The sequence below is a fragment of the Ammospiza caudacuta genome, chromosome 12 (assembly GCF_027887145.1).
Source record: "Ammospiza caudacuta isolate bAmmCau1 chromosome 12, bAmmCau1.pri, whole genome shotgun sequence".
NCBI lineage: Eukaryota > Metazoa > Chordata > Aves > Passeriformes > Passerellidae > Ammospiza > Ammospiza caudacuta.
The window spans coordinates 20281176-20305673 of record NC_080604.1 but is presented as its reverse complement, the minus strand read 5'-3'; the positions used below and the strand labels follow the sequence as shown (position 1 = coordinate 20305673).

Below are 24498 nucleotides of genomic sequence, written 5' to 3'. Positions count from 1 at the left end.
AGATGGGAAATATTTTGTGGTCGGTGACAAGTTCTTGTCACAGCGAACGCGAAATTAATTTGTCTGCAGAATTAGAACCCACACCATGAGGGAGGTTTCACCTTTTTCAGCAGAGATGATGCATTGGGACCGTGCCTCATCTTTTGTCCTGTGCATCTGGGGGCCCTTCAAAGGGAAATTCAATCTGCATTTGGGATAATGAAGCCCGTGGTTCGTTAGACAAATGAGCCCGAGCTGGGCTTTGAAAGGCGCATCACTGCTGACACCGGGGAGAATTAGGATCTGAGGAGCGCCATAATTAAAGTATTTAATTTTGGATCCTCCTGATGGATTACCTGGAAACAGCAGTTTTCTGGAGGCACAGCCTGAGCTGTGTGAGGGGGATCTGCTCATCCCTGGAAGGACAAACCTTGCTTTGGTCAGGGATGGAAAAAAGAAACTGGAATCTTCACTTGGGGTGCCCAAAGTCATCCCCATATCTGGGATTTCCCATAACTGGCCCTTTTAAAGCCTCCTACATCAACAGCTTGAGAATATACCAGAGGTGAAGCCTGGGATTTTTATGTAAATTTAGTAAAAATGGTTATTTGGAACCCCCTTGGAGCTGTGTGATTATCTACTTATTCCAAGAGCTGCTAGGAAAAAAAACCCTTCTGTGAATACATTTAGAGGAATAGGTGGGAACTTCCCATGAAAAATGAATATTCTGGGGTTGAAAGAAATCTTGTTTTATGTTATTCACATATGCTTTTTACAACCTCAGCTGGCAACAGCCCATCTGCAGGGATTGTGAACTGATTATTTCCTTTTCTTTGAGAAGGGAATGAAGAAAAATATAAACCACAGAGTTTAATAAATATGTGCACCAGACATGGAAACTACTTTGCCTTTTTTCATTCCAGGGACTATTCTTATTTGTCCAACAAGAAAAAAAAAAAGTTATTTTGAGAGAAATCTACAGAAAGCAGCACAGTGTAACTCAACTGAACATAATTCTTTCCATGGTGCTCAATCCCCTGAAAGACAGGGAGCAATAATTTGGATATATGGCATGATTAATAGAGCTTGATCCAAACCAGGACTTTTAATCCTGGCATAATATTAAACACTGTCATTGTAATGAATATTGGTGCAGAACACAAAGTCTCATCTCTTCTATTAAACTGCGACAAGCTGCAGGATTTGAAATAGTGGAGCCACTATTTCATATTTCAGTTTTCCCTCTTTCAAAGGATTAAGTGTAAGGTGCAGTTTTTTGCCTGTTTAGATTCATCAGAGAGCTGCACTTTATTTTATAATCCCATCAGAGCGAGCACTAATTTGCTTTTCCAAATCTTCTATTTGTGGTGTCTGCTCTATAAAATAAGGTTCAAAGTCAAGGACTGGCCTGAGATCCTTTGTCTAATTGGGTCCATCCTTCCAAACCCTCTTTGCACAGAGAAATTCTTATTTAACCAGTTCTTTTCCTCAAAACGAGAAGAGTTTCTGGGGCTGGTAGACGATTTGTAAAAATCCTTAGTGATATTTTAATGTGAAGTGCAAAAAGAGCTTTGCAACAGATCTGTGTGGAATGCACCTACCCCAGGGTGCCCCACAGGAGCGCATTTGGGTGACTTTGAGCTCCCCCACGTTAAAAAAAGGCATTTTTGAGATGTTTTAAACCAAGTTTAAACTCAGCCAAGAGCCTGGCCTCTCCTAGCTGCACCTGAACTGTGGAAGTGCCTTTTGAGCCAGGCCCAATTGGTGTGATTTGCTGTTCCACGCAGAAAAAGAGACGCTATTTCTCTAAATACCACAAAACTACTTTCATTTAAGACTTCTGCAGCCCAAAACCCCAGCGGGTTGCCTATGATCTGCCTTCAGCACGAAAGATTTCTGTTATTCACAGTGCCCAGGCAGCAGCAGCCGCGGCATTGTCGGAGCCAGCGGCCTAACAGTGTGAATATAGAAAATTATGGATAATAGGAAAGCAGTTCTGAAACCTGAGCGAGATAATAACCACCAGTGCCCGTGGCAGATCAGAGGTGCAGCTCAACAAATGCTGGGCTGAATTGATTTTAACATAAACAGACAATAGCGGGGGCCAGGGTTTTAGTGGAATTTGGGAATCTGAAGGTGCTGCTGCATTTAGATGGCTCTGCCCGCAATTGTAAGCAGTTGGAGGCAGGAAACTTCCAGCTTTTCACAATGCCACTAATCACCCTCATACCTCTAGAAATCTGGCCTTATCTAGTAAGTTAAGAGTGTTTCACCTGCAATCTGTTTTGCTTGCTTTATTCACATCTAAGTGCCAGCTCTGAAATAAAGCTTTGGCACTGGTGGACATGTTGGTGAAAAGGTGGTTGAAGGCTCTGTTTAGGGAGGAGAAAACCACACAGAGTGAAACCTGTGCAGTTCTGTACGAGACACTGAACTCCTAAAAATAAAATTTAAGAGGAGAAATAGTGAGAAATTTCCAGTATCAGCACCCAGGAGCCTCTGCTCCCAGGCAGCATCTCCAACACAGGGTGCGCATCAGCACTGTGACACCAGAGTGTGTGGAAAGTGGATTTTGGCCATGGATCCCTGGCATTTAGGCAGGATAACTCCAGGGAGGTCTGGCAGCACTGCTTTCAGCTGCACATGAAGAAGAAAATCTACATTAAAGCTGCATTAACCCTCTCAGGCATTCCTAAGCGCTGCATAGAAGGGTCTCCCTGAGGGATCTCATTATCCATATGTCCTCTTAGTCCCCTTTTTTCTCCTTAAGATGTTCTTAAAATGGCAAAATCTGTTCATCACATTAACATGACCCATCTTTACCCCTTCACTAAGATGTCAGTGCTTTGTACATCTCATTTCCTGGCTTTTTCTCCAGCATTGTTCAATGCTTTCCATGCAACAGATGGAAATAAGAAATGACAACTTGAAAGGTAGAGCCTGCATGGACTAACACACAATTAAGGAGGTATTTAAAGAGAAGTAGCTTGACAGAATTTGGGAAAGAAAATCAGCTTTAGTCTAAGTGTGCTAAAGTCTGCTACTGCTTTTGAGCCAAAAAAAGTGCATGTACCTTTAATAAAAATTATCTCTAGTATTAGTTTGTGTAGAAATCTCATATGAAAGGCAAGGCCATTTCAATCTTATTAACTTTTTATTTGCTTTATTTTTCTACTTGCCAGCCTGGGTTCCAGAGGAACATTTGATTAATTTGTGCTGTCTGCAAGTCAGGCTTTTAACCTCTGGGAAAGCTCTAAACACTTTAAAAGCTTACAGCCTTAAAATGGATTGTCAAAGTGAACTTAAACTAAATAGAGGTCAACAATCTCAGGGTTATTTGGGCTTTTCCAACGATGCTCAGTGGAAAGACTGGGGTTTGTGGGCTGGTTACAGTGATTCAGTCCCCCAGCTGCTCCCTGAATGCAGAGCAGCTGCCTGAGCCACCAGAGCAGCTGGGAACAGGCACAGCAGTGCAAGAAAACACAGAAAAATGCAGGAAAATGGATTTTTGGAAGGAAGGGCTGCTGCTGGGTCTTCCCAGGGCTCCTCAGCATTGCTTTGGAGACAGGAGGGTCAGGAGATCCGTCCCTCATACTCCTCAAATAGAACCTGATTGCCCACGTTTGATTTTTAGCAATGAGAGAGCCCAGAGGAGGCTCCAGAATGATGCCAGGGATGGAGCAGCTCTGCTGGGAGGAAAGGCTGGCACAGCTGGCATTGCTCACCTGCACAGGAGAAGCTTTGGGTGAGCTCAGGGTGGGCCTGCAGGGCCTGAAGGGAGTGAAGGAAAGCTGGAGAGAGACAATTGACAGGGGATGGAGGGATGGGACAGGGGAGAATGGGTTTAAATTGAAGAAGGACAGGTTTATATGGGATATTGGGAAGGAATTCTTGGCTGTGAGGGTGGGCAGCCCTGGCACAGGTGCCCAGAGCAGCTGTGGCTGCCCCTGCATCCCTGACAGTGCCCAAGGCCAGGCTGGACAGGGCTTGGAGCAACCTGGGATAATGGAAGATGTTCTTGCTGAGGGCAGGGGGTTGAAATTTGATGAATTGGATAAACTTTAAGGTCCCTTCCAACCCAAAGCAGTCTGTGATTCCATGATGCCACACAAGCACAAAAACCATTCCTATTGTGATATCTATCAGGGTACACTGAGTGCTGTCACCTGGAGTCAGGTCTCACCTCAGAGTCAAAACTACTCTCAGGAAAGAAAATTTTTGTTCCAGTTTTCCCCTCCTCTTCCCACTTTCCCTCCCCCTGTACCCACATGAGCCTCAGTCATAGCACAGTGCTCGCTCTCATTTCCTTGGGAACACACGGCACAACCAAAGCAAGGTTAAAAACCCACAAGATTCCCAAATCCCATTCTGACCAGAATAATTCCAACGTGACAGGAGCAGCGTTAAACCCCAGACTGAACAAAAACAAAGCTCTTACTTTCCCAGGGCAAAGCACTCCAGCCTGGCAGAGGAGCCCTTGGCGGCGTAGGTCGTTTCTGGAAAACGCACCTCAATCTTTGGCTCGTACTCCCCCATCACACCTGTGGAACATCAAAACAGCTCACTCCAGCTGAGCCCAGACCTTCTCATGCAATGCAGCTTCAGGGTGAGAGGGAGGGTGCCATGAATCCCTTCAGAGCCTCATGTTCCACCCGTGATGGAGCAGGTTTAACCTCCTGGGTGGGGTTCAGCCCTCTGCTGAAAACTCTGTGAAATCTCTCCATTTAGGAGAGAAATCTCTTCCCTGCATTTAGGAGTTGAAGAGTGTGACTTTATCCAAGTTTTACATTCCAAGTCTGCTGAGCATCAAGGTTTTTGAGATAATTTTGGGTTCACACCTCTTATCAAGCAACAGTTTTGCCGCTAGTCACGCTCAGGACATTGCGGTGATCCTACGTGCAAGAAAATTAGAAAATCCCATGTGCAAACTACTTGCAAAACTCTTAAAATATCTTAAAACATCCAAATGTGAGTTGCAGACTTCAGGAAAGCTGATGTAATTAGATGGAATTACCATATTTGAAAATCTGGCTGAACATCTGATAAATCACAGATAATCCAGTATTAATTTAGGGCATTTAATTTTGCAGCAGGTTTGGGATGGATTTAGGAAACTAAACTTTTAGCTGAACTTCTGCAGTATCTTTTATGTGTCTCACAGTGAAACTCATTCCAGCTGCAGGGATGAACATAAATCAGGTATTTTCCTGCAGTGTCTTTGCCCAGATCCCACACAGGAAATGAACCAATTCTTGTTTTATATTTAACAGGCATCTGCATAATATTGTACATTCAACTTCCACTGCTGCCTCAGAGGCTGCCAGCATTGGAGTCAATCCAGAGGCCAGCAGAGAGAATGGGAGAGGAGAAAGGGGCTGATAGAGGAGTCTGAGAAAAGGAATAGTGATGAAAAGGAAAAAAGAATCAGAAAAGATCTTAAGCATCTGCAATCAGAGTTTGTGCCAAATTATTAACTTTGGAGCTGAGGAAGTGCAGCTTTGCTTTGTGTGATCTGCTGATGTTACTGAACAGCAGAGCCTCGCAGTGACAGCATTATTCCATGCTTTACTTATTTATTTATTATTCCATAATGCACAGCTGAGTTTTGTTTATCCTCCAAATCCAACTCTGCACAGACTTTTGTCACTGATTGTCGCCACTGCTTTGCAAACAGCACGAGTATATTGAAACTTAGGTGGGCAAACTCCCAAAACAAACTTCGTGTACAGATTTCCAGGTCTGTATTTCTCCCCATGAACATTTAATTACAAATGTTGCCAGGAAGGCGTTGGTACGTGTGCAGGGGAGTTTCTCACCTCAGCAACTCGAGGCAGCTGTCTGGATTTGATATTTGAGCTATACTTAGATGACAAATTTAGAAAGATTTGTTGGATTTAAACCTCCACGCGGGCACAAGGTGGGAAATATAAACGTGCCACGTGACATTCTCTTGTTTTTCAGGGACATTGAGAACTTTCTTTGCTTGTTCATCTCCTCATTCCTGATAGCTCAAATGTCACTGATGCCTCAGGATTTCAGCTTTTCTATTTTCCATCTATTTGTAATTCTGTAATTCTTTAGTGTGTAACTCCAAACCCCACACTCAGTGGGAGCTGCTGCTTTCCCTTTTGGGGCAGACACAACAATTCCTCTGCAGGCCTGGCAAGCAAGGGCACCTCACTGCCTCAGGCCCAGAGATGGGAACAAAAGTGAGTTGGGGGAGCAAACTTGGGGTCAATGACTTCATTACCTGAAGCTGGGATTGGGAGATTCACCCCCAATATGCAAATGGAGCAAACTGATAAAAGTGTGAAAACCAATGATCTATCATCCATTTTTCGGTGTAGCCCCTGGGGGGCTTTGTCTGCCCTAAATGTACCTGAAGCCCTCCAATAAATAGAACAGTTTCAATAAATAAAACAGCTTTTTATTGCCTTAATTCAGTCTGGCCTCTGTTTTAGGTAATCCCAAAAAGGCATCATCACCGTGGGGCCATGTCCTGCTGCAGAACCTTCACAGGGGCAGTTTTCCCTCTATGTGGGTGAATTTCCCCCCATCTGGGGCAGGATCAGTTGGGGTTTTGAGGCAGCCCAGCCCCTCTGCGCACTCACCATCGCCCCTGAGGCTGAGGGCAGTGGGGGTTCCCCACACCTGGCGCTGAGCCTCAGCACTGCTCACGGCACAGGTGTAATTGCCAACGTCCCAGGGCTCCACCTTGGCCAGGTACAGGTTTCCTGTGGCCTGGGAAACGAAGCGCCGCCTGTCTGCCCCAAGATCCAGGGTGGTGTTGTTGAAGATCCACGTGTAGGACAAGGCTGGAAAACACCAGACATGCATCACACATCCCTCCCAGCAGAACTGGTGGGGAGAATAAGAGAAAACCACTGGGGAGGCACAAACTAGCACAGGCCAGGAGTGGCATCCACAATCCCTGAACGTGATCCCTTCACCCAGGGGTTTTCTCCTGGGAAGCTGAAAGGCAGAGAGAGGCCTCAGAGAAAAGGAAAACAATGCTTATCTCATTTTCTTCTCCTGTGTTGTGCTCACGTGTGCAATGTGTTTGGAGATTGTTCACCCACAGGTGATTGTTCCATTGGATTCTGCTGTGAGTTGTTTTGACTCAATGGCCAATCAAGGCCAAACTGTGTCAGGACTGTGGAAAGAGTCACAAGTTTTCATTATTATCTTTTTAGCCTTCTACAAGTATCCTTCCTGTATTCTTTAGTATAGTATTCTTTAATATAATATAGCCCAATAAATAGTACTACTACTACTATTATTATTATTTATATAATAAATAATATATGGTATTTAAATATATAATAAATAATAACTTAATAATAAAAATAAAAATAAATAATATATAGAATCTAAAAGCATATCTTCATATACTATATATTATACTATATAATATATAGTATAATATCTATTATACTATATTAAAGTATATCTATTTATATACTATATTATATTATACTATATTATGGTGTATATATATATATATATATATATATATATATAGTATATAAATAATAATAATACAGTATAATAAATCAGCCTTCTGATAAGATGGAGTCTCCTCATCATTCCTTCCTTTGTTGGTGACCCTGAATTTTACAATAGCCAGGTAAGCATTGCTCGAGTTTTCAGCTCATTTCAAGCCGCTTCAGGAGGTCACAGCAGTTTCTGTCCTCTGCTACTTCTCATTTCCCTGCCTTGCCTGCTCCTAAGCAGGAATGGTGGTGCTGCAATGATGTGGGAAACCTGCTTTAGTGAATAATTTCTGTTTATGGCGCTTTCCCTCTGAAAATCCAGAGGGCAAATTGATGCTTGGTGCTACAGCTCCTTTCTTCACTCTCAATAAGGAAAAATTAAACTGGTTACAAGGAGCTGGAACACTAGATTTTCATGGGAGGGATGAGCTGAGCTGCACAAAAGTATTTTGGAGACAACTTTAAATTTGATCCTATGGTACATTTGATAGCGAACATCCCCTTATCTTCCATACTTCTTGCCCCATTCTCACTTCCTGCCCCTTTTCTGCCCCCGTTTCCCACATGGTGCTCCACAATGCAAATCTTTATAATGTACATCTATAAGACCAGGAAACTTAAAACTGGTTAATTTGACTAGCCCACCCTGGAGAAGCAGGTATCCTTGTGAGTTTACCATTCCCTGTTTTGGGAAAGATTTTTGGGCACTGAGGATCAGGTTCAGAGCTGGTCCCCCAGTGTGGGGTGACCCAGGGTGTCCTGCCAGCCCCTCTGTGCAGCTGCTCTGCACCCAGCAGCAGGAGCAGGACTCAAACCCTGCCTTTTACAAGCCACAGTAAATCACAACTTTCCAAATCTACCAGTTTAGCTCCTCTTAATTAAATGCATAATTCATAAGCTAACAGTGTTCTGCCAACAGCTTCATTTTTACACATTTCCCCCATCAACAACCCCATTCCAAAAAGATTATTTATGTTGCTTCCCCCCCCTCAGCTCCAGCTTGGGAGCAGTATGGTAATAAGTCTGCAAACTCCAGTAGTTTTGTGGAGTTTTATGTTATCAGCTTCCAGCATTTTAGGACTCTCATTAGAAATGATGCATCTCCAGGGAGCAATCAATGACACTTTCTATACTTGGCTAAATCCTGCAACGGGCTCCCTTTTCCTGCAGATAATGCGAAACTTTGCCGTGCTCTGCAGTAAACCTGGGAGATGCAGCAATTCATCCTCAGTGTGTGCAGGTCCATGTGCTCACCCACAAGATCAGAGCCCCACTTTTGCATGTTTACCTGCCCTTGGACTTTGAGGGGCCTTAAAAACATCTATTTATTGAAGGAAAACTGGAGATGGGGGGGGTTTCCTGCAGGATCAGAAATGAGGATGCAGCCATGACATGATCTGTCTTGCAGAGACACACAGACTGTTTCCCTGTCTCAGGAACAGGTTTTTGCTGACTGCAGACTGTCTGGGCAAGCAGACCAAAGTGTGCAAAATTCTGATTTCAACTCATTTTTTTTTGAAGGTCTCTAAGCTGCAAGACGGGGACTGTACAGAAAACGCTGAAGATTTGCAGGTAAATATTTTAAGCTGTGTTAAATTAAATGTTGTCCACATTTCTGTGGAAGAAATCCCTTGGATCTGCCCTCTCCCCAGATTTCCCAAAGCACTGAGGGCTGGTACCCCAATGTGTTTTCCTGCCAAATGGAATTCTTGCCTTCCTCCTTACTCAGACCTGCACTAAAGCACCTCTGGAAAATAAAACCACTCTGGGTGCTTGGACCTGACCTTTGGATGCCCAGATTTCCATGTCAGGATGGCTTAAACAAGAGAATCTGGGAATAATTTTAAGAATGAGTAATAGGGAAAAGCAGTTTGGAATTTCTCTGCCAGATTCTGGTGGTGGCAATTACAGAGTGAAGAAAGCCCTGACCCCCTCCAAGGACATCCCTGAACCTGCCAAGACTCCAAAAGGATTCTCAGGAAGGAGCTTTAAAATATTTTGTGGTATGGAACCAAAACCAGCCATGGGAGCAGGTGATGCAGCTGAATTCTCTGTGCAAGATGGAACAAAATAAAACTCTATTAATGCCAACTTTGTGCAACACAGACATTCTTCAGGAGGTCAATCTGTGAATTAATTAATCAATAAAAGAGAACCAGACCTTTTCTGTCCTGATTTCTGTTCTCAGGGGGCTCCAGCTGACTTCATTTTCTGAAGATTCTCCCTGCCTGCTCCCCACCATTGCTTCAGGGGCTATTGATGAATTTTCCCATTAATGGGAACAAGCACAAGCCCCTATTAGTCATATTTAAATCCTTTTTCCCCCAGTATGAGGGATAGAAACACTCCCCCTCTCCTAGCTGCAGGTTCATCCTCACCCATCTGCAGGCCATCCTTGCCTAGAGCCTAATTCAGCTCCACTAAACTCTGTAGAAACCCTAATTTTAATTGACTTCAGTGGGAGTTGGATGAAATCTCAAGAGGAAGGAGCCAAACTTTGGAGATTGAACTTTTTTTTTTTCGTGCTTTAAAGGCATAATACCAACAACCTACTCCCTTACTCAGGATCTTTTCTCGGAAAGTTACTACAGCAACAGGTAATAGAGTAAAAAAATCCAGAGCTGTGTTATAAAATCTTTCATTTTGGGTCACTTGGAGTAAACTAGATGAGCAGATCCACTGTGTGAGCCAAAAAATGGAGAAAAGGTGCTTTGCTCTCACTTTTACGGCAGAGCAGGAGTTATTTTATAGTGCTGCAACATTAGGGTGTGCTTGTTTGGAGTTTTTTTTAGTTTGTGGTGTCAGTGTCCCTTCTCACCCCAGAGACCCCAGAATCTGGTTAATCCACCTTCTCCTCCAGGTGGGCAATTCCTGAGCTTGGCCGGGCTGGAGAGCATCTCCCACCTCTGTCAGCCCTGAGAGTTTTCCTGCAGAGCTTGGCTGGGAATGAGCTGATGATCATTCCTGATGGACAGATCTGAGGGGATTGAACATTCCAGCGCTTCCCTCAGCCCAAGCAAACCCAAATCAGTGCTGCTGGTCCAGGCTGGCCTCAGGGAGGGAGATTAAAGATTCACAGGAGCAGAGAGAAAGGGACTCCCAGCCCATGGCTGGGTTCTGTAGAGGGAGAGACACTTCAAACCCTCCCTTTCAGATCCTGTACTTTATCAAGAGCAGCATTTAATAGGAAATGCAGAAATCAAAGGCCCTTTCTCAGCTCATCTCCTCCCATCCTCTGCACACACCCAGTTTCACGTTTCACCTCCTTCCCCAGCCTTCTGCAGGCTGAGAATTAGGGATTTTTATCCCCCCAGGCAGGTCCACAGGGCGCTCCTGCATCCTTAGGAGCGTTATGGGGTTTATTTATCCTCCCTACAGCCATGTCAGCACTCAGGAAAGCCCAGAGCCTCCATCCCCTCCCAGCCCTGGCAGCTCTTGCACACCAATAAATGCAAATGCAGAGTGATCCTGCTGCTCCTAACAAGATTAGCAACTTCCTTAAAGCTCTGCAGGGAGCCAGCTCGGAGGAAACAGCCTTTAGATCACGCTTCACTTCTGAGGAAATAAATGAACAACAGTCCACCCCATAGCCTTGTGTCAAGTATTACCATTTAGGCAGCAGCTTCTGAAGCACAGGCAGGTCAAGCTCGTGTGTAGCTGCAGAAATTAAAGCTTCTTCCAGCTTCCTCCCTCCATGCCTTTCCCTATCTCAGAGATCTCTAGAAACCACTTTTTTTTTTCACCAGTAAAATATTACTATATTACAATATAGTAAAATATTACTATATTACAATATAGTAAAATACTGCTATATGTTGATTACACAAGGGAAAAGAACTTAAAGAACTTAAAGCAGAGCTGGGATGAGGTTGAGGGAGAAATCCAGCTCACCTGGTCCCCCCTGCCCTGCTGAGCCTCACTAACAAGCAGAGGGATGGCAGAGCTGAACTGTGCAAGGTGTGGAAATGAGCCTCATAAATAACCAGAGACATAAATTAGTGAGGAGGGGCAGGCTGAGGGAATAAAGAATAAAGGGGTTGGGCTGGGTCAGGTAACCTGGGGCAGCCCTGCTCTTGCTTTAAAAACTAATTACAGGCTGTGATTTTTTTTTTTTTTTTTTTTTTTGTTAACTGTAATTTTTAATGTCCTAATTGATCTAAAGTGTAAACTTGGGTGGGTATTTTTTTATTTCATGCTTGTGTTTGATCAATCCTGAAAGTCCTAATATTAGTTCACAGCAATATAGAATTCTCTTTTTGTTGTGTTGAGATGCTTTAAAGCTGATGTGAAAGCTGCTGGAGCAGCCTTTTTGTACATTTGTTTGCTTGGTGAGGTTTGTTTGTTTGTTTTTGGTTTCTAGCTGACTAATATATTTTTGTCCTCTATTTAAATGAATCGCTCATTTTTCTTGTACAAAAATAGGTTAGCAGTGCTCTCAGCTAAGAAACCAGCACACAAAAAAGAAGCAGCACATCTTTCCTTGTCACCTCTATCAGAAAATGAAGTTAAATTCCAATTGAGCTTTAAATATTTTACATATTTTTGACCCTGGACCAACACTTTAGGTGTCTGATAAGCAGCTGGGTGTCCTGATGAGCTCTGCAGAGTTTTCCTGTCAGCAGGAGGTTTGACTCCAGTGCTGTGGTGCAGGACCAGACAAACTTGGCAATGTGAGAAAGAGAAGTGAGACACTTCCCTAGAGACCATGGGTGGTAGAAACACTTCTGCAGCTCTCATTCCATCTTCTTGATGTTATATGGGAGGAATTGAATTAATGAACCCTCCTTGTTTTCCATTCTGTTATTTCTATTCCTCTTCTTCTATTGTTATCCTGGCTTTTAGAGGTTGGCAGGAGGTTTTACCCAGTGCTTCCTATTTCACATTTCCTATATTAATAGCAGCTGCTTCAAACAACTGCTGTACAGAGGGTTCCTGTCTTCCTTCAAGTCATTACATCACAGGAAAGGCAACTCTTTCCCTGCTGCTAGGGCTTATCTTCCAAATTCCTTGACATCTCTCTAATTCCTGACACATTTAAAGTGCTGCACACAGCTCTTGTAATGTGAGCTGGGAGCACAGTTTGTAATCCTTCCTCCTGTAGGTATTGTGAGGTGGAGGCAAGGGTTGCAATTAAAAAACCCTAAATATACAATCCTTTTCAACAAAAATGACTTCCCAAGCATCTTGAAATAGTCTCTGCCTTGTCGTGGCTCACACCACGTACTCCATCCCCATGGTGTATAATCCTGGATCCTGAGCAGAGTGTTTAGGGATGACAAAAGGACTCAGGCTCTGCTCTCTGGGGACTTGTTATTGCAGGGAATGGATTTTCCAGGCTGGTCAGCAGCTCCCAGCTGCAGGAACACTCTGGGAAAGGCTTTGCTGGTGGATACCATTTTGTCACTTCAATTAATCTGGGGGGAGCTCACCTGGTAACTATTTATTTGTTCTGAATGTTTTCCTCCCCTCCTTTCAATTTGTCAAATCATAATTTTACCCTGCAGCAGGAGGGAAATGGATAGTTCAGTGGCTGCAGGATGGATGTGTTGTCTTTCTGCCTGTCCCACTGATGCATTTGAGGAACTCTTTGAAGCCTCTTGTGCCCTTAAGGACCTTGTTTCACTTCATCTCCTTGATTATATCCTCCTTTCATATGGCTGTAAACACCCAGTGAGCTGACACTGCCTCTCCCTGGGACTGGAGGGGCTGCTGGTGATTGATGGGGTTTTCTCCCTCTCTGAAATACTGCCTCCTCTTTCCACATCACTATTCACCTTCTCCTGGGAGTTTGGCTCATAACTCTGTTTCTTTGAGAAGGATTGAGGGTTGCTGGGAGCAGGACATGGGAAACTGCAGCTCCTGTGATGCGTGGTCACTGCTGCCAAAAGCAGGAGGGGAGTCATCCCAGAGCTGCTCATTCTTTAAGGGCAGAACAAGATAATTTGGTAACTATGTCATTGATATTTCCCCTCTATTAATACATATTTGCTTTATTTGAGTAAAATTTTCACCTAGATTTACCCCACCCAGAAAGGAAGATCTCCAGGGGCTTATGGTGAGCACCTCCAAATAAATCATCAGAAAACTCCTTTTCATTCCCCATCTGAAGCACTGACAGCTCCTATGAGACCTGACCTAGGCCCTCCTTTAACCAGGCAGCTCACCTCTCCAGAAGCCCCTTCCAATCTAGATTATTCTCTGGTTATCAGGAAGGGATAACATCAGGGATTCAATAGCAGAACCCAAACCTTCATGACAAATGCAGTGTGTCTGATGAGGATTCAAAGGAGGGCACTGAGCAGCCAGCACTGAAGGGGAACGGAGCCTTTCCATGCAGACCTGGAGTGGTTTTGGTGTAGGAGGAATTGCTGAGGGCTGGTTTTCTGCCATTCCATGAGGACCAAGGCCCTGGGATAACCAGGAATGTCAGCAGAGAGTCTTCATGCTGTCCTTGCTGTGCCCAAGGAATGACAGGTCACATTTATACCTTGAGTTTTAGGTTTTTCTGTTCTGTTTTGGTGTGCAGCTTTTAGCTTTATATTAAATGTTACTGGGATCTTTCCACAGGGTGGTGAAGACAAAACAATCCCATTCCAGCTGGAGACTCAAGGACAATCTTCTCAAACTTCAGACCCAAAGCATGAGCAACATGAAAAGTGGAAGTTGAAACTTCATAATTTGAAGCTATTAATTGGACAGTTGGCTTCTGTGTGCAAATGGACTAAAACTTATAAAAATGTGAGATGTCGTGACCAATCCCTTTTTTGCTTCCATCTTGGAGCCATCTGGGCAGAGCCACGACTGTGGCTCGGGTGCTGCCAAGGTGTGGCCTTTGAAGGCACTTCAATAAATATCCACTTTATTCCTCTTAACTCCATTTAGCCTGTGTTCCAGCTACTTAAGGCATCACTACTCCCCGATATAATAATAAAATAATGAAAATAATTAAATAATATAAATAAAGTAAAAATTAAAAAATAAAATAATAATAATAAAAATAATGAAATAATAAACCTAAAATAATATAAATAAAATAATAATAAAAATAATAGTAAATAATAAATATCAATAAAATAATAAAAATTAATTTAAAAATAAATAAAAATAATACATAAGAATAAATATAAATAAATTAATAAAATAAAAATAGAATAGAATAATAATGAAATAATAAAATAATAAGAAATAATTACTATCAATAAAATAATAAAATTAAAATTAAAATAATACAAAATAATAATAGAAATAATAATAAAATAATAAAAGAGAGCCCTGAAAAAGCATGAACCCAGCATCTTTTGAAGAAACAAAATCCAGATTTGTTGTAAACCCAGGTAATTGATGCAGGAGCAAATTCCAGTGCTGATCCCCCAGGGAATTGGCTCCTCTGAGGCAGAGCAGGGGCTGCCCAGGCTGTGCCCATCGTACCTCCATGGTGGGGGGGAGCTCCACAGAGCAGGACCACTCCTTGTCCCTCTCTCACTGACACCGGGCTTCTCGGCCTCGTCTCGAAGTTTTCCAGGTCTTGAGGGAGAAGGAGAAAACAAGGCCTGGTTATCGTCCATCAGAGCTATTCCCAACTGCCTCCCAATTAATTAACTCGAAACCAGTCACATATTGGACAGCAGAATTTAATTTCGTGGAGAAATTGTATGCAAGAATAGCTTGTCCAACCTGATATCGTGAATTACAGGATCATTAAGGTTGGAAAAGACCTCCCAGCTCCTGCAGTCCAACCATTACTGAGTCCTTTGGCATTCACAAAATATTTATTCCTGCAGCATTTCTTCTGCAACTTTGGGAATTTGTGTTTACAATTTCTATTTGCAAAGCCAGTCTATTATTCCACTGCTTTTCCAGCATCATTTTTTTGGAACTTGCAAGACTGAATCTACATGAGTTGGAAAAAAAATGCATTTTGTTGTGTTTCCTTTTCCATAGAAATAGAGAACAGCTGTGTTCTATATATACAAGTGATAATTAAAGATCAGCAGGACTCCCACAGAGTGTAGGTTTAAATGATGATAAAAATATGTTGTTTTCTTTAAGATTCTGGGCTGGCCAAAACTGGCTGCAGTGCTTGGATATGTTTTGATTGCCTTGAGCTTTAGCACTGGTTTTAGAGGGGAGTAAGAGAGGACTTCCAATGGGAAATCTCCTGTCCGTGCCCATCTCCCACAGGTGATTTTTATGGCTCTTAATGTCTATTTTTCAATCTGCTGCTTCCTCATGTTTCACTGAGATGTTGAAGAATTATCAGTTTGGTTCCTGTTAATTCAATTACAAAACATGACACAATAGCTGTGCTTTTAAAAGAAAAGATTATTTACTTTTTGATCCAGTTCTCATCCTAATGAGAACCCTTCCCATTTTCTTAGAACCATTTGGGAAATGATTGCTCGAAACTCATTCAAAATATGCTTTAATACAATAAATATCAGCTTCCCCTTAAACCTCTTTATACCACAGAGCTGTAAACTGCCTGCCCTAAGCTCATTTTATTTACCTTGCTGCAGATTCTTGTTTCAAACAATTGTTCCATTTTTCATCAGCTGAACACCAACCTGAGCCAGAGTTCAATAGAGAGAAACAGCCCTTGTTGGTCAGAGCAATAACGATTACTACCTGTACGGCCTCAGCTATTTATGTCAATATATCAATTTTCTCCCCCTTAGCTGAACTTTACACAGTTAATTTTTCTTTTCCTCCTCTTCATCTCCTGGATATTGGTCTCCTATGAAGACGTTGTCTGCTCAGAGGGAGCTGGATTGAATTAAGCACCTGTAGCACCTCCTCGTGCTGTCATAGCACAATAGATGGGCCCTGTCAATACACGGGGAAAGGGTTTTAAACTCTGATGTTCTTTTAATTGCCTGCTGGCCACAGCTCTGCCTTGGATTATGGGTAGAAAGGCCAAGAAAAATAGAAAAAAAAAAATTTATTTAGTTGTATTCCATCCTGTAATTCTAAATAAAGAACAAAATAGTAGATGGGCGTAATATGACTAATTAGAGTTTGGCTTCATTAGAGTCCAGTCTCTGAATTTGTAGATTTATTTATTCATTTTGAAAATTCCATCTGAGAAATTTTACCACATTTTCTTTCTTTCCTGGCAATTGTTTTCTGAGAAGAAAAAGGCCAGCACCAAATACGTGTGTGGAAAAGTGGTCCCTGGAATTCCTGTCAAGATTTGCTTGGGGTGCCTGGTCTGAGGCTTTGTGCCCTGGGATAAGGGAGGAAAAGATCCTCAAATTTCCATATTTATTATATTAAATTTTTTTAAAAATATTAGAAAGGTGCAAAAATTCAGATTCTTTTAGGATTCAGGCACCACCAACAAAATTGGTCGCAGTTCCATGTCCTATCTCTTTCCTTCAGCTGGTAATACAAAACAAATTGCAATTTCTACTTAAAAACAGAGTTAACGCCCTCCCAAAAACTCTGGGGCAGTATGGAAAATCTGTGCACTCTAAGTAATTCTTCCCAACCTTTTCACTGTGGGAAATCAGCCCTATTTTTTATTTTTTTGCTGAGAACAAAATTTCAGTTGTTATGAGACATCCCAGAAAGGAGGGAGAAAAAATAAAGGAAGCACAGTGCAGCAGCAGGAAAAGGTTTTCCTGACAATTGAGAATTAACTGTGTAATACCTCACTCTGAAATGGGAATAGATTTTGGAAAGTAATGAGCTGCTAGTAGCAATTTTTAGTTTAATGACACAATATGTCATGTTATCAGTTTTACTCTCATTTTAGGTGCTGTGTCACCTGTCCGTGTCTCTCCATTAAAACCGTGACGAGTGTCCCTGACTGGAATAATTAAAAGCAGGAGGATGAGATCTCTGAGGGATCTGCTGTTTTGCAGGGAGCAGGACTATTTTTGATTTTACTATGGAATCATGGAATGGTTTGGGTTGGGAGGGACCTTGAAGCTCATCCAGCCCCACACCTGAGACACTTTCCACCATCCCAGGCTGCTCCAAATCCCTTCCAACCTGGCCTTGGGCACTGCCAGGGATCCAGGGCAGCCAGAATTTCTCTGGGCACCCGGTGCCAGGGCCTGCCCACCCTCCCAAGGAACAATTTTTTTCCAAATATCCCATTTTCCTAATTTTTTCCCAATTTTCCCACTTTTTCCCACTTTTTTCCCAATTTTTTCCCAATTTTTCCCACTTTTTCCCACTTTTTTCCCAATTTTTTCCCAATTTTTCCCAATAGCCCTCTCCCTTTCAGTTGAAACCATGTGGGGATGAAGTTGGCTGTGCCTTTTCAATCTCCACTTTTCAACCTTGAGGATCAAAATCCGTGGGCAGGAGTTTGGGCTCTTTCATGGCCTGTTTGTAGCTTTGATACACAAAGCAACTCGGATTTTCCAGTGAGGGAAAGGAGATTTCCATCCCTTTATGCTTATTAATCATAGGTATAAAAAAGCAGCTGTGGAGGCACATAAATCATCATTTAATCTCTTCATCTCACCCATGACAGGGACAAATATGCAATGTCCTTATTTAACCCAATTTTTAAAGGCCTTTAGGAAAAGACATTTTCTTTAAAGAATTCATTGCGCTGCTTAACTCTGAGATCTCCATCATTCTGCATCCTTTAGAAACCCTCACCTCCCCAAAATTTCACAGGCCAAACCAGAAATGATCTTTTGCTTTGACTGATTTTGATAGATAATCGTACAAAGTGAATTTATTCAGTGCCTTTTTCTGTAATAAAGAATCATTGAAGAACAAAAGAACCCCAAACCTCTGAAAGAGCAAACCAAGGCAAAATAGATGAAGAGAATTCATTAGTAGGGTCTGTGTTGCTTCTGTTTTCATCTTTATTGGACTCTTCCTGCAGGCAGGCAGCATGTCCCGTGGAATATTGTGACACCTCATTCAAATGGGTTCAATAATGAGCTATAAAATAATCCACTTTGGCTTTGCAGTCCAGGTGGATGAGAGAAGGAAGAGGTGGACCCTCAAATAATGTTTGTCTTGGGCACAAATATTTCTCCTTCTATTTCCCAACTTATGGGGTTGCATTTTCGATGATTTATTGCAATTTGAAATGTGATAAGTGTATATATATAGCAAAAAAAAAAAAAAAAAATTACCTGAGGATACAAATGCAGATATTCTACTTTGTTCTTGTTCAGAAATTCTGGCTGCTGTCAAAAGCCCTTCTCCTTGCCCTGGGTGTTCATTTACACCAGGAGAGCACAAGCACTCTGCTCTTCCAGCTCCTGTTCCCTAGCACAGCTCTATAACGTAACATGACATAACCTAATAAAGCAGAATGTTGCTTGTCAAAAAGAGTATCAACTAAGAAGGCTAAGATCAGGTGTTTGGCACACATTTAGATTGCTAATATGCACTTAGGAATAAGATGACTATTTAACAGATGGTATATTTGCTAACTTCAGTGTTTCTGCAGAGATCCATAAATAAATTATCACCTAGTTCCTACATAATTCCTTTCATTCTTTGTCTGTATTTATCTCACTCGAAGAACAACGAGTTCCCTCACACTCCATTGCTCTCTCAGCCGCAAGTTTTAACAAAAAAAACACTTTTTTTTTCCCCTGGATCTGTGCATGTTGGCAGAGTGCTCTTGGTGGAGCAGGATTAATCAGTTGGATGTGATAATGAGGTCGTGGGGGCCAAGCGAAATGCTCAGATGCACGAGTGATCCTTCCCAGGGAGGAGTGGGGATGATGTAGGGACTCAGCTGCGTGTGGCACGGCCTCGTCTCCTGCAGGGCTGAGCTCTCAGCACCCCGAACACATGGCATTTTGTGGGGTGGGGTCAGGGAAGGGCCTTTCCTGATGGGAGCAGGAGTTCTTGGGGTGGAGGAGGCTGTCAGCTCCTCACTGGCAATGACGGGAGGAGTGGGGAGAAGAAATGGGTCAGAGCATTTTTCACCTGGTGTAACCCAGCTTTACCCTCTGGGGTCAAGGATGTCATCACGGAATTACAGAAGGTTTGGGTTGGAAGGACCTTAAAGCCCATCCTATTCCACCCCTGACATAGACACCTTCCACCATCCCAGGGTGCTCCAACCTGCCTTCATCCTGATTTATGGCCTGAAAGTCTTCTAGGTAGATTTCAAACAGAATAAAACCAGAGGTTGAGAAGAATATCAGTGTTGGATGAAGGTGACCATCACTTTGCTGTACAAATCTGCCACTGAGAGAAGCAAACCCAGGCTGGGGGAGGTGTTTGCCTGAAAAACTGGTCTCTGGAGACAGCAACAAATGGAAGTGGTGGACAGAAAACTTTCCTGCTGAAGCAATTTCATTAATTAATAGGTTAATTAATAGGTTCAGCCATACGTTATTTTTTCCTTAATGTTTTAAAGCTCCTAAAAATAGAGATAATCATAAATCCAAGGGTGCTTTGGGTTGGAAGCACTAAAAGCCCATCCTGTTCCACCCCTTGCCATGGGCAGGGACACCTTCCACTAGAACAGGGTGCTCCAAGCAATATCCAGTTGCTGACTGCTCATTAATATATTTGTTCTAATTTCCCCACTATTACCCACACATCTGGGTTTTTTGTTTGCTTTTTTTTAATTTAAAACTGCCTTTCAGGTATTGGAATAGCAAATTTAACCACACAAGAGTGAAAGGTCAGTTTCCCTGGGATTAAGGAACTGCTTCTTACATATGTTGGATAGGAACAAAAAGCAAATCACAAGCAGCAACTCATTTATTTCAACCTCCCAATTGTGTTTGAAATTCCTGAACCTGCTCAGGGACAGTCCACCCAAATCCATCCATTCCAAACCAGTCCATCCTAAGAAGGAGCACAGAACTTCTCCAAGGAAACCAAGGAAATTTGGGTGTTTTAATATATGAAATTGTTACAGACAATTAGAGAAACTCCAATTTATCACCTTGCACAATTACCTCAGTTCATCTGAATTAAAGTGATTTCATGCTTTCTTGAACTTTTGATAATTTTTTTTTACCCTCATAAATGTTTTGTCATTACATAATCCCAAATATAATGGCTGTAATTACTTGGTATTGAAATGTGCAATGAATGTTAAGGCATGAGGAGTAAGAGCTCCTTACAAATTAGCCACGCTCCTGAGGACAAATCAATACAATTCCTCACACTTCCATGTGCCTGTGTCAAATTGTGATAGATCACTTCTGTTCCCCTTTTTTTCCTTCTGTGTCTCCTCTAGCCTGTGATATATTGCAATAGGAAAGGTGTTCCTGCAGTGAGGCAGCACAACAGGAGTTTCCTCACAGGAAAATGGGGCACAAAGCTCAGCACTTTTCCAAGGAAGCTCCTGGTTATGATTTGCTGGGAGTATTTCCAGCACCTGTGTTATCAGCTGATCATTAGTTACCTTCTTTTGCTCTGGCTGTAATGAATTAGGGGTCCCATTTGGGGATGAATTTGGTGCCTGAATCTGAGAATTTAGGTCTGTTATAACTATAGACAAAAATGAAGCCTATTGAATCTTTATCTCAAATTCTAGAAGGCCCCATGCCTCCAGATTTTGGGTCTGCTATCTCTTCTCTCAAATAAAGGAAGTCCCAAAAAATTTGGGGTTAAAGCTCTTTTAGCTACAGGCTGTGCCTATCCAGACCATCCCAGACCCCTCCTGGACACCAATCCCTGTTCTTTGCTTCTCCTGAGTATTTTTGTACTGAATTGCCTTGTAGGAGATGAGCACCAATCTCTTGCAGCCTGGATACTACAGGGTGTGTAGTATGGAAATTATGGAAATTTCCTTCTTTCTCCAAATATCTCCCAAAGGAATGGCTAATCTCCTTCCCTCCAACTTCCACTGCAAAGTACACTCTCTTTTTCAGCTTTCCCAACTGCACTAAACTTGCTGAACAAACCCTCTGACAGTTCCTTTGTCTTGGTAATACTGTCAATACATTAATCTTTCCCCGTTAGCATCTAATCTCAATTTTTTAAATGTTCTAATTGATTTTCTATGAATTCAATTCTGAGATTAAGAGTGGTGTTATCTCTAATTAAGGTGTCTGAAAGCTGCTTAGTATTTCCCATTTCCTGCCTTTTAAATACTTGGATTTTCTCCTCAACACCTGCTGAGTTCCCCTGCTCCATCTGAAGCACTTGTGAGCCTTTAACACTTCAGGTCTGGAAGATTTGGAGCTGAATCAGCCAGGAGCAGCCTAGGCAATGCCTGAGTGTCTCCTTTCCCCAGGACAGGTTAAAAATCCACTGGAATTCCCATTTTGTTCTCATTTCCACCTTAGGGGAGCACTGCACCCCATAGTGGATAAAGGAAAAGCTGCCCTGTCCCCAAAACTCCCTGATGGAGCTGCTTGTCAAAAATGAGGGAAAACCACAATCACTGGTCCTGTCCTTAGCTGTGTAATCATCCAAGACCTTCATCAGTGCTTCCTTATTTAGTTAAATTACTTTGGAGCTTCCAAGGGCAAGGATCTGTAATTTACACTTCAGGATGAACACAGGCCCTGCGTCCTCAATTCAGCTTAAATTATCTGAATGGCCAATCCAGGCACTCATTTTCAAGGTGGGGAACAATAATTTCTGCCACAGTCTGATTGTCTGATTCAATTAAAGAGTGAAAATGCCCTTTACAAAGTAATATCAAGCTTCTCTAGAGGAAAAAAGTGGAAGGTCACAATTAAATTAAAAGGGAGGGTGAGGTGAGAGGGGGGAAAAGCCCTGAGCTGGCTTGATTTTGTTCATACACCAACAAACCCAGAGCACAGAAACATATGCTGGGAAGCTGTAGAGCAGGTCTACATCTGGCCTTTGTTATTTTTTTTCATTGCTTTTACAGAGTTAGCAGCATAAAATATTAAATTTCTCTTCTGAGCTGAGCACAGGACTTGCTCTGAGCAGTAAGTGTTGACACAGCCTTGGGGCTCCTGCTCCAAAGCCCATCTGCAGGCCAGAGGCACAGCTGAAGAGCTGCCCCTCTCCCAGGGAGGGGCACACAGGGAATATTTCTTCAATATTTCATATTCCTGAACAGTTTTCTCACTTGTCACGGCACAGTTCATTTGTCACCTGTCATCACCAGAGTCACTTCACCGTCTGCAGGAGTTTTCTCCAGATTGGAGAGCTCTTAAAGACAGATTTCTCTCCCTGGGCTGAACCTCAAGGGTCGGATTTCTCCTTGCCACAGCTACAGTGATTCTCCTGACTTCCAGGGGAGACAGCCCTGGCTGCTGTGGCAAATGTCCTTGTGGCAGGGGGTTCATTCTTATCCAAACCCTCTCTCGCTCATATTTCCCACTGCTCCCACCACAACCTGCTTTTAACTATGAGGAGATGGTTTAGGAACTTCTCCCTTCCCTCAGACCTTGACCTTGCTGTTGGGGACACATAGCTGTACCCTGATTCTGCAGGAATCACCTCTGGCATCCCTGCCCTGGGTTCTGATGGATACAGTCCCTCTTAAGGCAAATAATTCATTCTATAATGCTTCTACCAACAAAATAATAATAAAGGCTTGTACATGCAATAAAAATGGCAAGAAAGAGAGGAAAAGTGGCAAGAAAGAGGAAATGTGGCAAGGAAGAGAGGAAAAGTGGCAAGGAAGAAAGAGCTCTCGCGCACTGCTCACACAATGTCTGTGCCTGTTTCAGCCCTTCCCAAATTCCTGCCCAGCCCTTTGGAGATCTTGATCCAGCACAGAATTACTTCTTGTAGAACTACCCTGAGTTACCCCAGCCCCTTCTTTACCTCCCTCATTCCAGCTGCAAACCCTCAAAGAATTCCTTCCAATGGGAACTTCAAGATTTACCCAAGCCATCGATGTAGGGGATTTTTGGATGTGAATCTGTCAGTGGGATTTCAGGTGTAGGTTACAATATTTGTTCTTGCTGTAGCATTTAGAAATGGATATTTACAGCTCAGTGCACTCTCTGTGCCAGATGTGGTTTTGCTGTTGAGAAAAGCAATGCCTCTGACCTCATTCCTTTACTCCATGAAAAGTCCAAATGTTACACACTGTTTCTCCTTCCCCAGTATCAGCTACAGAATAGACAATTTATCTGCTGCCTTAAAACCTTACACAGGACCAACCTTCACTGCAAAAAGAATTGATCAATTAATTTCATTATTTTAGCAAAAAGAATTGATCAATTAATTTCATTATTTTATCAAAAAAAAAGCCAATTATTTATTCCAAATAATGTAGGTTTGTTTTTTTTTCCCTTGCAAACCTCCACCATAACTTCTTTTGTCACACCAAAAAATTTAACAAACTGATGTGAACATCATGGATATTTCACTCAATAATGTATTGGAATCTACATCATCTTGTCTGTAATGAAAGGAGAACAGATAAAATAGCAGATCTAGACTGCGAACATAGACAGGTTTTATCCTTCCCCGGTATTAAATTTTATCAATCAGAATCTATCAGCTCTGGGACCTGTGGATGCTTTGTTCCCCACCATATCTCAATCACATATATTGCTTTTCCAATACAAGTAGCAATGGGTTGATTTAGGATAAACACTTTTAAAGGACCTAAAGAAGAGTAAGTAATATAGAACTGAAAGATAATCTTCAAATACTTCTATGTTCCCTATTGCTACTTTATCTGCCTGGTTCACTGCCTGTAATGCTCCTTACAACCTCTCTGCAATGTAGATCTCTGTTGCACAGATAAAAACCTCCTTTTATAATAAAAGTCTAAGGAACTAACCTGGAATAAAGCAGCTTTAACCAAGTGCTGATAGAGCAGAGCCTTGAACACAGTGGTTAAGTACTCTGAGAGAGGTGTTTAAACCATGGGAGGGGCAGAAAAGTGGAATTTCTGGTGTGCCTGCTCTGTTACAACTTAAAATAAACAGGACACTTGGTGTCAATGGACACCACATGGGCTCTGGGAATGCAGAAGAGACTAAAAGAGGAAATGATGGAGAAAGCAAACCCCCTTCCTTGTGGAGACACACCCATATCTTCTGGTTTTAAGATTCCAGGCTGTTCTCTGTGTCTTCAGGAATGTCAGGAGATTTGCATATTCCCATTCTTGCGATACCAGAGTTTTAAAATAGAAGTTCTA

The 24498-nt window shown here is 42.4% G+C and overlaps 1 protein-coding gene across 1 annotated transcript in view; it reads right to left on the bottom strand.

Annotated features, from left to right (window-relative positions):
- CNTN6 (contactin 6) overlaps positions 1 to 24498 on the bottom strand; it is a 131054-nt gene that overhangs the window by 46347 nt on the left and 60209 nt on the right. Inside the window, exons 6-8 of the mRNA XM_058812706.1 lie at positions 14901 to 14996; positions 6591 to 6794; positions 4418 to 4520 (exon numbers count right to left, since the gene is read on the bottom strand). Coding sequence (XP_058668689.1) covers positions 4418 to 4520; positions 6591 to 6794; positions 14901 to 14996 — 403 coding nt within the window. The remainder of the gene's footprint in view (positions 1 to 4417; positions 4521 to 6590; positions 6795 to 14900; positions 14997 to 24498) is intronic.